Raw genomic sequence first — 12,228 nt, 5'->3', positions numbered from 1 at the left:
ATCAAACAAAAGCATAGTTTCCTATACAACTCTTAACTTTCTTCTTTGAGAAACAAGTGCATTTTTTTTTATTCCAATTATGGCCACTGTCGAGGTAATTAACTCTATCAATTTCAAATAATTTGCAAATATATTATCGAATTAAATATATTTGTATTCTTTACAAATATCTATATTTTAATTTTAGTCTTTATAAAATTTTTATCAATTTTTAATTCATATCTTTTACAAAGTATTAATCTTTCAAATGCGATCCTATGATCTATATTACTGAGAATCGCAATCAAATGTGACATATGAAATTTTAATTTGGTTGTCTCGTAGTTGCAAAGTACCAAACACATAAAAAAAATTAATTACTTTCTTTAATGCAACATATGGATCTAATAAAATTGAAATGTCTTTATATTTATTTAAGAAGAAAAGATAATAAAAAAACTAAACAATTGAAAATTATTATGACATTAGAGAAGCCACAAGAATCATGAACATTCTCTATGTGTGATATTTGAATATGATTGTGTAGGTTGTATCAGCAAAGACAGCACTCTCCGAAGACACGGCTGAATTATCATTGGTATCTGATGAGAAAAAGAGTGAAGAAATTGTTGAAAGTCCAATTATAGCTGCAGCATCAGAAACCAAAGAAAAAGAAACTGTTGTTGAATCTTCAGCTGAAGAAACCAAGCCATTGGATGAAGCTGAGAAGGTAGAAGAAGTTGTGACAGTGAAAGACAAAGAAGAGGAAACAAAAGAAAATGTTGATTCTGTTGAAGAATCTGAGACAGAAGATGTTGGTAAAGAAGAGAAGGTGATAGCTGAGGCGGAAGAAGCCTCAGAAGAGAAAAGTGAGGAAAAGGTTGATGCAGAAGAAGAAGCTTTAGATGAAAAGAAAGAGGAAAAAGTTATCATCAACACTGAGACTCCAATTGAGAAGAGTGAGTAAAGGGGAAAATATGTGGTTTATGTAAAATGTTTAATTAGAGAACATGATTAATAATTTTTAAGTTTCATGTCATGTTACTTTATGTGTCTTTTTCTTGTTACTTGTTTGTGGTCTCACCAATAAATATAGCTAATAATATAATGTAGTACTACTAGCTAAATGTATGGGGATGGATGGATCCATTTTAATTTATCCAATGTCACATTTTCAGTAATTATATATGTCTTTGTTTGTTCAAATAAATATCTATATTGTTAGTGTTCTAATTTTTATTTTTTTCATATCAAAATGTTTTATTTGAAATATTTGATTGTCTCGTACTATTCGCTATTTTAATGAAGAATTAAGTATTTTTCATTAATATATGTTATTATTTATTGTATCTAAAATATTTAACTATTCTTTGTCAAAAAATACACCTAATTGCTTTACTAACTAATTTATGATTAAGGACAATTCTGAAATTTATTTAATTATAGCAATTTGTACATTTAAATTTTTTTTTTTTTTAAAGTTTGCATAATACAAATGAGACAAATAACAGGGGTGGTATATATTTGAGAGAATCATTTGTGTACAATATTAGTGAAAAGGCTTCAAGAGACTTTATCAAACCCAACCCAAAACATGATTTATGAAAATTAATTTAAGGGAGTAATCAAATTTGAATGATGAGATTAATAAGGATTAATTTAATCCAACTGGTGCTAATTGTGAAATTGGTCAAAATGATGAAGACCCAAAACATGGGTACTGTCCAGAATATAGAGAAGGCCCAACAACTCAGCTAGTGGGCCTGCGTATGTGAATGAACGAGGTGACAAGGGGCTGGAACATGCAAAGCCCAATTTTGAAAATCATCCACCAACTTTTTATTGATATGTGGAGTTGCCAATGAACCAACCAACCTTTACCTTTGGGTTACTTTCAACAATTAATTGTGTTCATGAACTTCAATTAAGTCTAGTGAATTTTGAGTCTACATTAGACTTGTCATGCAACGGATTAACCTAATTGGACATGGATAGCCCGCATAAGCCCATGTTAATAATGTATTTAATGAAGTTTAATTTTGTGTAAAAGTATTTACAAAAATATTATCAAATAGTATTAATGAAAACAACTAACATAACAAAAACTAAATATAGGTACACATGATAATTTTATTTAATAAGATTTACTTCATAAATAATAATTAAATATTTATTGAGCTTTATTTTTATATAGCTAAATATAAGTGCATGTATGAAATATTTATTGATAAACAATTTAATATAATTTGCTATTGAAAATTAGATAGTGCCTTTTTATTATTTATTAAACTTTAATTTTTATTTCCGTTTCTACTTATTAATTCCAAATTATTTGTACCACAACTTTAAACTTAACTATGTGAATTCAAAAATTTGTTTAGATTTTTTTTTTTGTTTTGAAGTAAATTTAATTAATTGAAAATAATATATTTTTTGATAAAAATAATTTAGTTAATAATAAACTATGCAAGTCTAAAAATACAAATAAAAATAATAACTTTGCAAGTTGGGCCGAAAGGCCTGTTACCTATATAGAGCTGAAATTGGTAACCAAATTTATAGTCTATATTTAATAAGGATATTTTAGTTGGAGGTTTTTACTAAAGACAAACTCTTTTTATTTTGGCATGAAAAACCTGCTGGCCGGTTGGACTAATACGATGCAGGCCAGGAAATCAGTTATGATATCTGTAATCTATATAATGTAGTTGCACAATATTATATTTGCAATTGCATGAATATTATTGAGAACGAACAATATAATATAGATAGATAGATTTTGTCAAAAAAACATAGATAATATATACTGATCGTAGCAAGGCTGTAAGCATGGCGTCCCTCAAGGGAGCAAATCTCGTGTGTCACGCTGTGTGCATGCCTGTAACCATGCCATATATTAATAATAGCATTTCGATAAGATAATATTGTAATGTAATATGGAATTATATTCACAATTCTGTATAAGCTAGTAGTTTAGAGATTATTTTCTTTTTTCCAAATCAGATGTTAAGTACTACCTTCAACATAAATTATTAGTATTAATTAGTAAGGGATATTTTTAAAATAATAATACATACTTATTTAATTTGTTTTTTGTTCATCATCAAAGAGATAAAATGAATTTTACATTATGATTTTTCTTAAAAACAAAAGGAAAAATAAAGACACTTTGCATATCAAAGTTTGGAGATATAAGAAACTCTCGTCTAAATTAACTAATTGTAATGTTTAGTTACTAAATAATATTAAAATAGAACTTTTATAAAGTTAAGAAAGTCTAACATGTACATTGTAAATTAAAATGAATCATTAGTTAAATCTTAGTTCAATTGACAAATATCAAATATTTTAAATAGAATATTATGTTGCGAGTTTAATCTCATAATCTTCTAATTATGTGACTTTTATGACAATTATTTGTCACTTTTTCAAAAGATTGGTTACTTATAAACATTTTGACGATGATATAAAAAATAAAAAGCTTTAGTCACAAGAAAAAATAAAGACTTACGGGTAGAAAAATGAGTATTTAATACAATGACTTAAGTTGTTTATATGTCCTGAGGTGGATGCATGTTTAGGTCACTTGGCTACGTAAATGAGTTAAGAAAACAATGCGATATCAATTTTTGTAAATGGATATAACCCGTTTAATACAATTATATTAGTGACCGATTTAAGATAACAAAATTAATCTTTTTTTATGTCTCGGTTAAATAAATAACTTAATACAATGAGATGGTGACAATAATGTAAATATTTAAATCTAGTTTAAAACGGTTATATCAATAACCCATGGAAAAGCAAATGTAAAGAATATAATTTGTTGTAAGGCAAATGTAAAGAATATAATTTGTTGTAATAACCACCAGATCCACTACGTCTTATATTCCCCGTACTAATCACTTGCAGCTTTTTATCTTCTACTCTATTAATCACTGTATTCTAAATATTTCATCTTCTCTACCAACACTTGCAACGACAGGTTTTACTCCAATTTCTCCTTCATAGTTGTTTCACAGCAAAACAATAATCAAATAATAAAACTAAGGAAGAAAACAAGATAGTATATTATTATTAGATTACTAATAATTAATATGACTATGATATTGTAGAACCATAAATAAAAAAGTAAAAGATAATAAATTATTTTAGTTTTTATTTTATAAACAAAAGTAGTTATGAATCATAGATGGATGAATACTAATGGTTTGAGTGAAGTATACTTATAAGTGTGGAGAAATTTTTATAATTTGCTTTAAAAAAACTTTCTAAAAACGAAGAAAAGTTTTATTGTCCTTGTTAATGTTTAAATGGAACCAATTACTTTTGAAGAAATAAGAAATCATCTTATTTATTATGAGATTTACCATAGTTATTTTTTAAACATTGTTATTGATTGTATTTTTTATATTTGTATGATAAAAAATTATAAGTTGTTATTGATTGTATTTTTTAATGTTCGTATGATAAAAAATTAGGATTTAGCCGATATTGATTGTGTTTTTTTTTTGTTCCAGTATTTGATGACTCGAGATCATTTAATTTGGATCAAATTAAAAAAGTTTGAAAACGTTATTTGAATTTTATTTTGAAATTAATTGAAGGAAATGACAACGTTAACACATGTCTATTGAATATTGTTATATTGTGATTTTGTAATTTTATTAATAGACATCTAATTTTTTTTTTTTTTTCAGTTTTGTCAAGATTAGTCGAAAATGGATACATCTTCCCTGTGCTCTATGTTGTTTATCGTATGAACATGTGATAGTGTATATTTTGATTATTTTTTGTATGAAAATGTGAAAGTGTATATTTTGGTTATTAGATGGTTATATAAAATTGTGGTTGTAAATACAAAATTCTTATTTGAAATTTAATACGAAATATTGTATGGATCAGGAGCATAAAAATAGAATGAAAAATTTATAAAAAAATAATAATAATTATTTTAACTCTATCTATTAAGTCAGTTGATCAAAATATCCGACTTAAAAATATAATTTGTTGAACTGAATTTATGATGTTTAAGTTGATTAAGCTTAATCGACTTAACATGACGAAACCCTGTTAAGTCAGTTCATAAAACGAGTTAAAAAATATATTTTTAAGTTGTTTGATGTTAACTGGAATACATAACCAATTTGAAATGGACGTTTTAATTGACTTAAAACCAGAAAATTCTACTAATATGTAGAAAAAATCTGCTTGGTCAAAATTTTCATTTGCGTGCTCATCAACTTGCGACCCTACATACTTAACCGCTATATGTATGTATATATAAAATAGAGACCATATCAATAATACAATATATTATTATTATTATTGTATTTTTCAGAAAAGAATATTATTGATTCAATTACTAGGCCGGAAAACTATAGTGGTTAAGAGAAATGAATGGAATATTACCTCCAATAATTAAAAGAAAGAAAGAGAGGTAAAGATAATGATGAATAAATTTACAATAACCTTTTTTAATATGTAAAATATTAAAGACGGCTCATAAAAGAGTAATCTCTATTGTAAAAACAAAACAGTCAAATAGTCAAGATGTTTTACTTATAATATGGTCATCATTTGACTAAGCCACCACCAACTCCCCAATCTTAGTTATTATAAGTATTAAATCAATAATATAAGAAAATAAAATGGTGGTAGAAATCATCGCAACCCACCTACCTTCCAATTTGGCATGCGGAGACAAGTCACTCTAGTAGGACTAGTCGTGTCTCACAATACTTTGCTTTATTGAAAATTTGTTTTTTTTTTTCTTTTTAATATATAAAATAATATAATTACTATTAGAAATTTATATATTAATACAAAATTTTATATTTAAATCTATAATATAATTACATTGAAATTTGTTAGTTGAGTTAGAGATTAAAAACAAGTGAAATATGTATTAATCCTTATAAATTTTAAAACTTTCAATTTTATTTTCTGAAAAAAAATAATATAACTTTTAGTCTCCACAAAATTAGTCACCAAGTCATATTAGTATTTGCTGAAATGAAACATGTTCAACTATGTTTCAATTTATAACTTTTTGAATGATTTTTTTAACCATGTTTAAAACACTATAAAAATATTTATACAAAATTTAGAATTTTTTAACTTTTGATAAATTAATTATAATTTTTTTAAATTTAAAAAACTAAAAATTAAAATAATGAAAATATGGACTTGAAAATTTAATTTTGAGCTATTTTTTGTGGATAATTTTTTTACATAACTGTAACGCATGCTTAAAAAAATTCAGTCAAAAAAATTTATTTATTTAACATATGGACTAAAACTTTAAGAGAGAAAAGAATAGCAAAAATAATTTGATAGATATGATATATAATAATGATGTGATAGAAAAAAAATCAAGACCGAAAATAAAAACTAGAAAATTCAGAGTATACAAGTATCATTGTTGTTTTTAATCTTTCTCTATTTCAAAATGAATGTCGGATTCAAATCATGTAACTGCGAGATTTCGGGTTCAAATCAAAACAAGATGTCCAATTTAACAATATCGATATTTGTCAATTGAGCTAGGTCTTAAAGACAATATCTTTTAAAATTTTAACACATATTAAAAAATGAAAAATAATTATTTTAATAAATTATCTTCATTAACTATTGATTGGCTTTCAATTATCATAAAACAAAATTATTGTTTTGGAAATAATCATCATTTTAAAATGATTATTTTTTTGAAAATGACATTTAGTTATGTGTCGTATAAAGAAAGTTATACACACTTTTACTATTAAGAATATACCAATTTTTAGCTATAAAAGATGGCAAGCAGAGCTTAGACTATAAACAAGTTCATCTCAAAGTGTAATAATCTTATCATAAACCTTTCCAACCCAACAACAACATGGGTAGTACTTTTGAGATCCCAACAAAGGTTCTTGCCAACACCTCTAGTAAGCTGAAAATGCCAATTATAGGAATGGGATCAGCACCTGATTTCACATGTAAGAAAGACACAAAAGAAGCAATCATAGAAGCAATCAAACAAGGTTATAGACACTTTGATACTGCTGCTGCATATGGCTCTGAACAAGCTCTTGGAGAAGCTTTGAAACAAGCATGTCAACTTGGTCTTGTCACTAGAGAAGACCTTTTTGTTACTTCTAAACTTTGGATCACTCAAAATCATCCTCATCTTGTTGTTCCTGCTCTTCAAAAATCTCTCAAGTAAGCATATTCTAATTCATATCAATATCATATGTTAAAATTGAATTGAAATAGTTATTGAGATGCTTAATTTGTGCAGGACTCTTCAATTGGAATACTTGGATTTGTATTTGATTCATTGGCCACTAAGTTCTCAGCCTGGAAAGTTTTCATTTCCAATAGATGTGGCAGATCTCTTACCATTTGATGTGAAAGGTGTGTGGGAATCAATGGAAGAATGTTTGAAACTTGGACTCACCAAAGCTATTGGAGTTAGTTAATTGGAGTGCCAATCAAAAAGTATAAATAATGTATTTTTATTCTTACTCGATAATTCTCATATTTATAAAAAAAAAAAATATTTATTTTAAAAAATTAATATTTTTCTTTTCAATGTAATTATTTTTTAATTATATTCTTCAATTAATATAATTTATATTACTTTAAAAAATTATTTTTTATTTTATATTTGTTATAATAAAAATACAACAATAAATAATAAAAATAAATTAATAATTTTTCTTTTTTATTAATTTGTATCAAATAATCAAGTACGATAAATATTGTGAGTAGGTATCAATTTTTCTAGCTATAAAAAGGTTACAGCAGATTAAGTTAAGTCCATCATCAGTCACAACACAAAGAATAACAGAATCTTAAATTGAAAATTTCCCAATCCAACAACGTCAAAAACAAAAACATGGGTAGTGCTATTGAAATCCCAACAAAGGTTCTTGTCAACACAAAAGAACAAGTGAAGATGCCAGTTATAGGAATGGGATCAGCACCTGATTTCACATGTAAGAAAGACACAAAAGAAGCAATCATAGAAGCAATCAAACAAGGTTATAGACACTTTGATACTGCTGCTGCATATGGCTCTGAACAAGCTCTTGGAGAAGCTTTGAAACAAGCATGTCAACTTGGTCTTGTCACTAGAGAAGACCTTTTTGTTACTTCTAAACTTTGGATCACTCAAAATCATCCTCATCTTGTTGTTCCTGCTCTTCAAAAATCTCTCAAGTAAGCATATTCTAATTCATATCAATATCATATGTTAAAATTGAATTGAAATAGTTATTGAGATGCTTAATTTGTGCAGGACTCTTCAATTGGAATACTTGGATTTGTATTTGATTCATTGGCCACTAAGTTCTCAGCCTGGAAAGTTTTCATTTCCAATAGATGTGGCAGATCTCTTACCATTTGATGTGAAAGGTGTGTGGGAATCAATGGAAGAATGTTTGAAACTTGGACTCACCAAAGCTATTGGAGTTAGTAACTTCTCTGTCAAGAAACTTCAAAATCTCCTCTCTGTTGCCACTGTTCTTCCCGCCGTCAATCAAGTAAGTCATCAATCAAACTAAACTTTAGATACAAAATGTTTTATGTATAAAATGTTACTAACTTGTACAACATGTTTTATGTATAGGTGGAGATGAATCTTGCATGGCAACAAAAGAAGCTTAGAGAGTATTGCAATGAAAATGGAATAGTGTTAACTGCATATTCACCATTGAGGAAAGGTGCAAGCAGAGGAGCAAATGAGGTTATGGAAAATGATATGCTTAAAGAGATTGCTGATGCTCATGGAAAATCTATTGCACAAATCTCTCTTAGATGGTTATATGAACAAGGAATCACTTTTGTTCCTAAGAGCTATGATAAGGACAGAATGAACCAAAACCTTCAAATCTTTGATTGGTCTTTGACAAAAGAAGATCATCAAAAAATTGATCAAATTAAGCAGAACCGTTTGATCCCTGGACCAACCAAGCCAAGCCTCAATGACCTTTGGGATGATGAGATATAAAACATTACAAAATATGTCTTAACTTAAAAGTCCTTTAAATTAATCTTCAATTGTTGTCTCTAATTGATGTTTGAATTACATGTGTGCCAGTATCAAGTTTAAATAATCGATTATGTTTGAATTACATGACATTTGCATTGACTTGATTGTAGAAAATGAGTAAGAAACCATATGATATGTGATTTGGAAATGGAAAATGTTTGGATACTACATACACCCCCTAAAAATAGTAAAACACCGGTGGGTCCACATTGTCGGATACTAACTATTTATAGTGTGCCAAATGTTCCATGAAGGAATAATACTATATGATATCTATCTGACAATATTAAAAAAACTAGTCGGCAATTTTTTTATTATATTATTTTTTATTAAGAAACATCTGTACATTCCTCTTAACAATATATTCTGTGTTAAATTCAATGGAATCAAATTTGTTGCTTTCTAAAATTGGAAATGTAAACGTGTGGGTATACATGCAAGAAACATCATTTATTTCACTTTCATATGCACAAATCACTATCGTAGTAGAAAATAAAAAAGAATATCCTCACCCTCACCTCTATATTGGTCGTAGATTTAATTTATGTTTTTGAATATCTATTTGATAGTTGATGTATATGTATTTCTATCAATATTAGTTTTTTGAGTTTTGAAATATTTTGATGAATTTTTTAAACCTAACATCTAAATACTTGACCAGAGAATTAATAAATAAAAAACTCAATGTGGATATAAAATAGAGACGTAACGGGTTAAATAATATTTTTCTTGTTTTTATTTTGAGTTTAAATAATTGATTTGGTAACGGGTTCCATCAATACTTTTATTTGAGGTAGATAACCTCTTCCACATTTAGATTTTTTTCACACAAGCATGACATTTGGATTGACTTGAGTAAACAAATTCAATAAAGGTACATGTGCCAAACAAGTAAAAATATATCTCGTCAAAAAGGTTATAAAAAAATAAATAAAATACTAGTATATATTAAGGTATGTGTGCCCCAACAAAGTAGTAGATTTAGAATGTGCATGCATATTAATTTAGAAATATTGAAGAAAAATGTTTGATTCATAGGGGACGGACCCATTTAGAAAAGAGTGTGGACGATGATCTTCACTAAATTTTGAAAAATAAATATTTTTTATATTTAACACATTAAAAAATAAATTATGTGATTTAAAAAATCTATGTTATAGATTGTGTTTCTACTATATTTAAATTTTTATAAAAATAAATATATGAATGTCAATATAATATTTTTTAAATGTATTAAAATTACAAAAATAAATTTAGATGTCTAGTCATTTTAATGTTTAAATGTGTTTTTAATTAATTAACTTAATCTTCATTTTTCTTTAATCAGTAAATTCAAAGACTATAAAATAATATACAACAGTTAAAAAAAAAATATAGTACCTCAACTACTCAAAGTTTATGCTGTCTACTTTGAAAAGAAAGAAAAAATAATGCAAAAAAATGTGATAGATCATATTAATGTGATAAAAAGAAAAATATATATAGTGTCGATATAGAGTATACATGTACCAATGTTAAATAGTGAACTACTCAATGCATTATCTTGTGTTCTCCGACTTAACTATTGGAGATTATTTATTTATAGTGTAGTGTACCTCTACATGTTGAGTTGAGATTTTTTCCATTTTTTAAAAGAAATAGAGAAAAATATTACTATAATTTTTATGTATAAAATTAATAAATGTTCAATTTATATTATATGTTCTAAAAATAGGTGTTAATACAAAAAAAAAAAAAAAAACTGTAATAAATAAAAGAAAATTGTAATTGTAATTGTAATTGTAATAATTGAGAAGTTCCTAACACTCGACATGCTGCCAAAATTTCCATGTGGAACGAGTACTATCTCTCTATCTATGTCTCACAAATGACAAACCATTTAACCACATGTTGATAACAATTATTTATTCAAATACTGATTCTTAATTTTCGACTTCTATTTAATTATTTTTTCTTTTTTTTCTTCCATTATCAATTTCTAATATGTTAAATCTATTATATCCTTTTTTGTTTCTTTTTCTCTCTTATGATGTCATTTGAGTATATAAGCATATGCATAATATTTTTTTTTTACGTAAAATAATTTTTTTTTGAAGTTTATAGTAATAATAATATGCCGACAATTTATTGACTGTCGGACTATCCTTTTTTGTGTGACTTTCATTGGAATGTGAGGTTTAAAAGAAATAAAAATTGAAGTTTTGTAACTAAATTTTATCCTTCTAAAAGATCATGCCAACTGCAAAATATACAAAGTACTTAACCAAATATATTCAATACAGAAAAAAAAATGAAAAAAAAAAAAAAACAATGAGAGGAGCTTGTATAGAAAAAACTAAAGTATGGCATGAGCAAACGGGCTTGAACCCAACTACTCTGTCAATATTGAGGATGATGAAGGTGGTTAGGTCATGGCTATGGCCTATGGCCTAAACTGGTGGATAAATGGCAACAACAAATAATCATAGTTTTTATCCTCCTATCTCCATTTTATTTTTTCTCTATTTCTTGGTTGTTTTCCAAATGTTTTATACTTCTTAGTACTACCAAGAGAATGGTCAAAAAGAAGATGATAGGTTGGGTTGAGTGAGTAAGTGAGAACTTAATAAACGTTTGAAGAAACAAAAATTATGAACAATGACATAGTAAACATAAAAAAAGATAAATATCAAAGAAAGATAATAAATGTAAGCATGTATTTAGTCGTGCGAGGATTAAAATTGATTTTGTCAAAATGATTTTAATTATAAGTGAATTGAATATAAAATAATTTATATTTAAATATTATTTAATACTGGAGATACTGAATATAGGAACTTGACTATGGAAACAGTGGTGTACGACAGTTGGAGGAGGTTTTTGATCCTTTCTGTCACCGACACACCGAAGATGTATTTGTACACATTCCGACGATCAAGTAAGTATTTGTTAAAGAGGTTTTCTTTTCAGGTTAAATTTTGTGTGTACATTTATGACTTAAGAGGTCCTGTTTATACATATAGTGACTCTTCAAGATTTCTAGAAGATTCCTATTATGATCATCAAAGAGAAATCCATGATCTTCGAATCACCTTATGATGTTGGATTTGTGTCCTTGTAATTAGAGGAAGCTGTAGACCATCTAGTGGTTGTGATCATAGTATTATTGTCATCAAATGACTCAAAAGGGATTCACATGTGAGCTATCTTACGTGTTCGTCATCACATGATTCTCT

General features: G+C 26.8%; 3 protein-coding genes across 3 annotated transcripts; all 3 read left to right on the top strand.

Moving 5' to 3' along the window:
• LOC101514326 (uncharacterized protein DDB_G0279979-like) lies at nucleotides 1–1,212 on the top strand. The gene is given in 2 exon segments (NM_001309670.2): nucleotides 1–94; nucleotides 527–1,212. Coding segments are annotated over 2 exon segments (435 nt in total). The 5' UTR covers nucleotides 1–79; the 3' UTR covers nucleotides 947–1,212.
• A 5,564-nt stretch (nucleotides 1,213–6,776) lies between these two features.
• LOC101513338 (NAD(P)H-dependent 6'-deoxychalcone synthase-like) lies at nucleotides 6,777–7,439 on the top strand. The gene is made up of 2 exons (XM_004491547.4): nucleotides 6,777–7,179; nucleotides 7,259–7,439. Exons 1-2 carry the CDS (start codon nucleotides 6,857–6,859, stop codon nucleotides 7,437–7,439), a joined length of 504 nt encoding a protein of 167 aa, XP_004491604.1. The 5' UTR covers nucleotides 6,777–6,856.
• Nucleotides 7,440–7,729: 290 nt separating this feature from the next.
• Nucleotides 7,730–9,095, top strand: LOC101513663 (NAD(P)H-dependent 6'-deoxychalcone synthase). The gene is made up of 3 exons (XM_004491548.4): nucleotides 7,730–8,181; nucleotides 8,261–8,504; nucleotides 8,591–9,095. The coding sequence occupies exons 1-3, from the start codon at nucleotides 7,859–7,861 to the stop codon at nucleotides 8,969–8,971; spliced, it is 948 nt and encodes a 315-aa protein (XP_004491605.1). The 5' UTR covers nucleotides 7,730–7,858; the 3' UTR covers nucleotides 8,972–9,095.
• Nucleotides 9,096–12,228: the final 3,133 nt, after the last annotated feature.

Source organism: Cicer arietinum, chromosome 2, assembly GCF_000331145.2.
Source record: "Cicer arietinum cultivar CDC Frontier isolate Library 1 chromosome 2, Cicar.CDCFrontier_v2.0, whole genome shotgun sequence".
Lineage (NCBI taxonomy): Eukaryota > Viridiplantae > Streptophyta > Magnoliopsida > Fabales > Fabaceae > Cicer > Cicer arietinum.
This window is presented reverse-complemented; position numbering and strand designations above follow the sequence as displayed.

Coding starts and splice junctions, on each gene's coding strand:
- LOC101513338 (XM_004491547.4), top strand. CDS start 6,857: ATGGGTAGTACTTTTGAGATCCCAACAAAGGTTCTTGCCAACACCTCT. Junction 7,180..7,258: donor GCTCTTCAAAAATCTCTCAA/GTAAGCATATTC, acceptor TAATTTGTGCAG/GACTCTTCAATTGGAATACT.
- LOC101513663 (XM_004491548.4), top strand. CDS start 7,859: ATGGGTAGTGCTATTGAAATCCCAACAAAGGTTCTTGTCAACACAAAA. Junction 8,182..8,260: donor GCTCTTCAAAAATCTCTCAA/GTAAGCATATTC, acceptor TAATTTGTGCAG/GACTCTTCAATTGGAATACT. Junction 8,505..8,590: donor TTCTTCCCGCCGTCAATCAA/GTAAGTCATCAA, acceptor TTTTATGTATAG/GTGGAGATGAATCTTGCATG.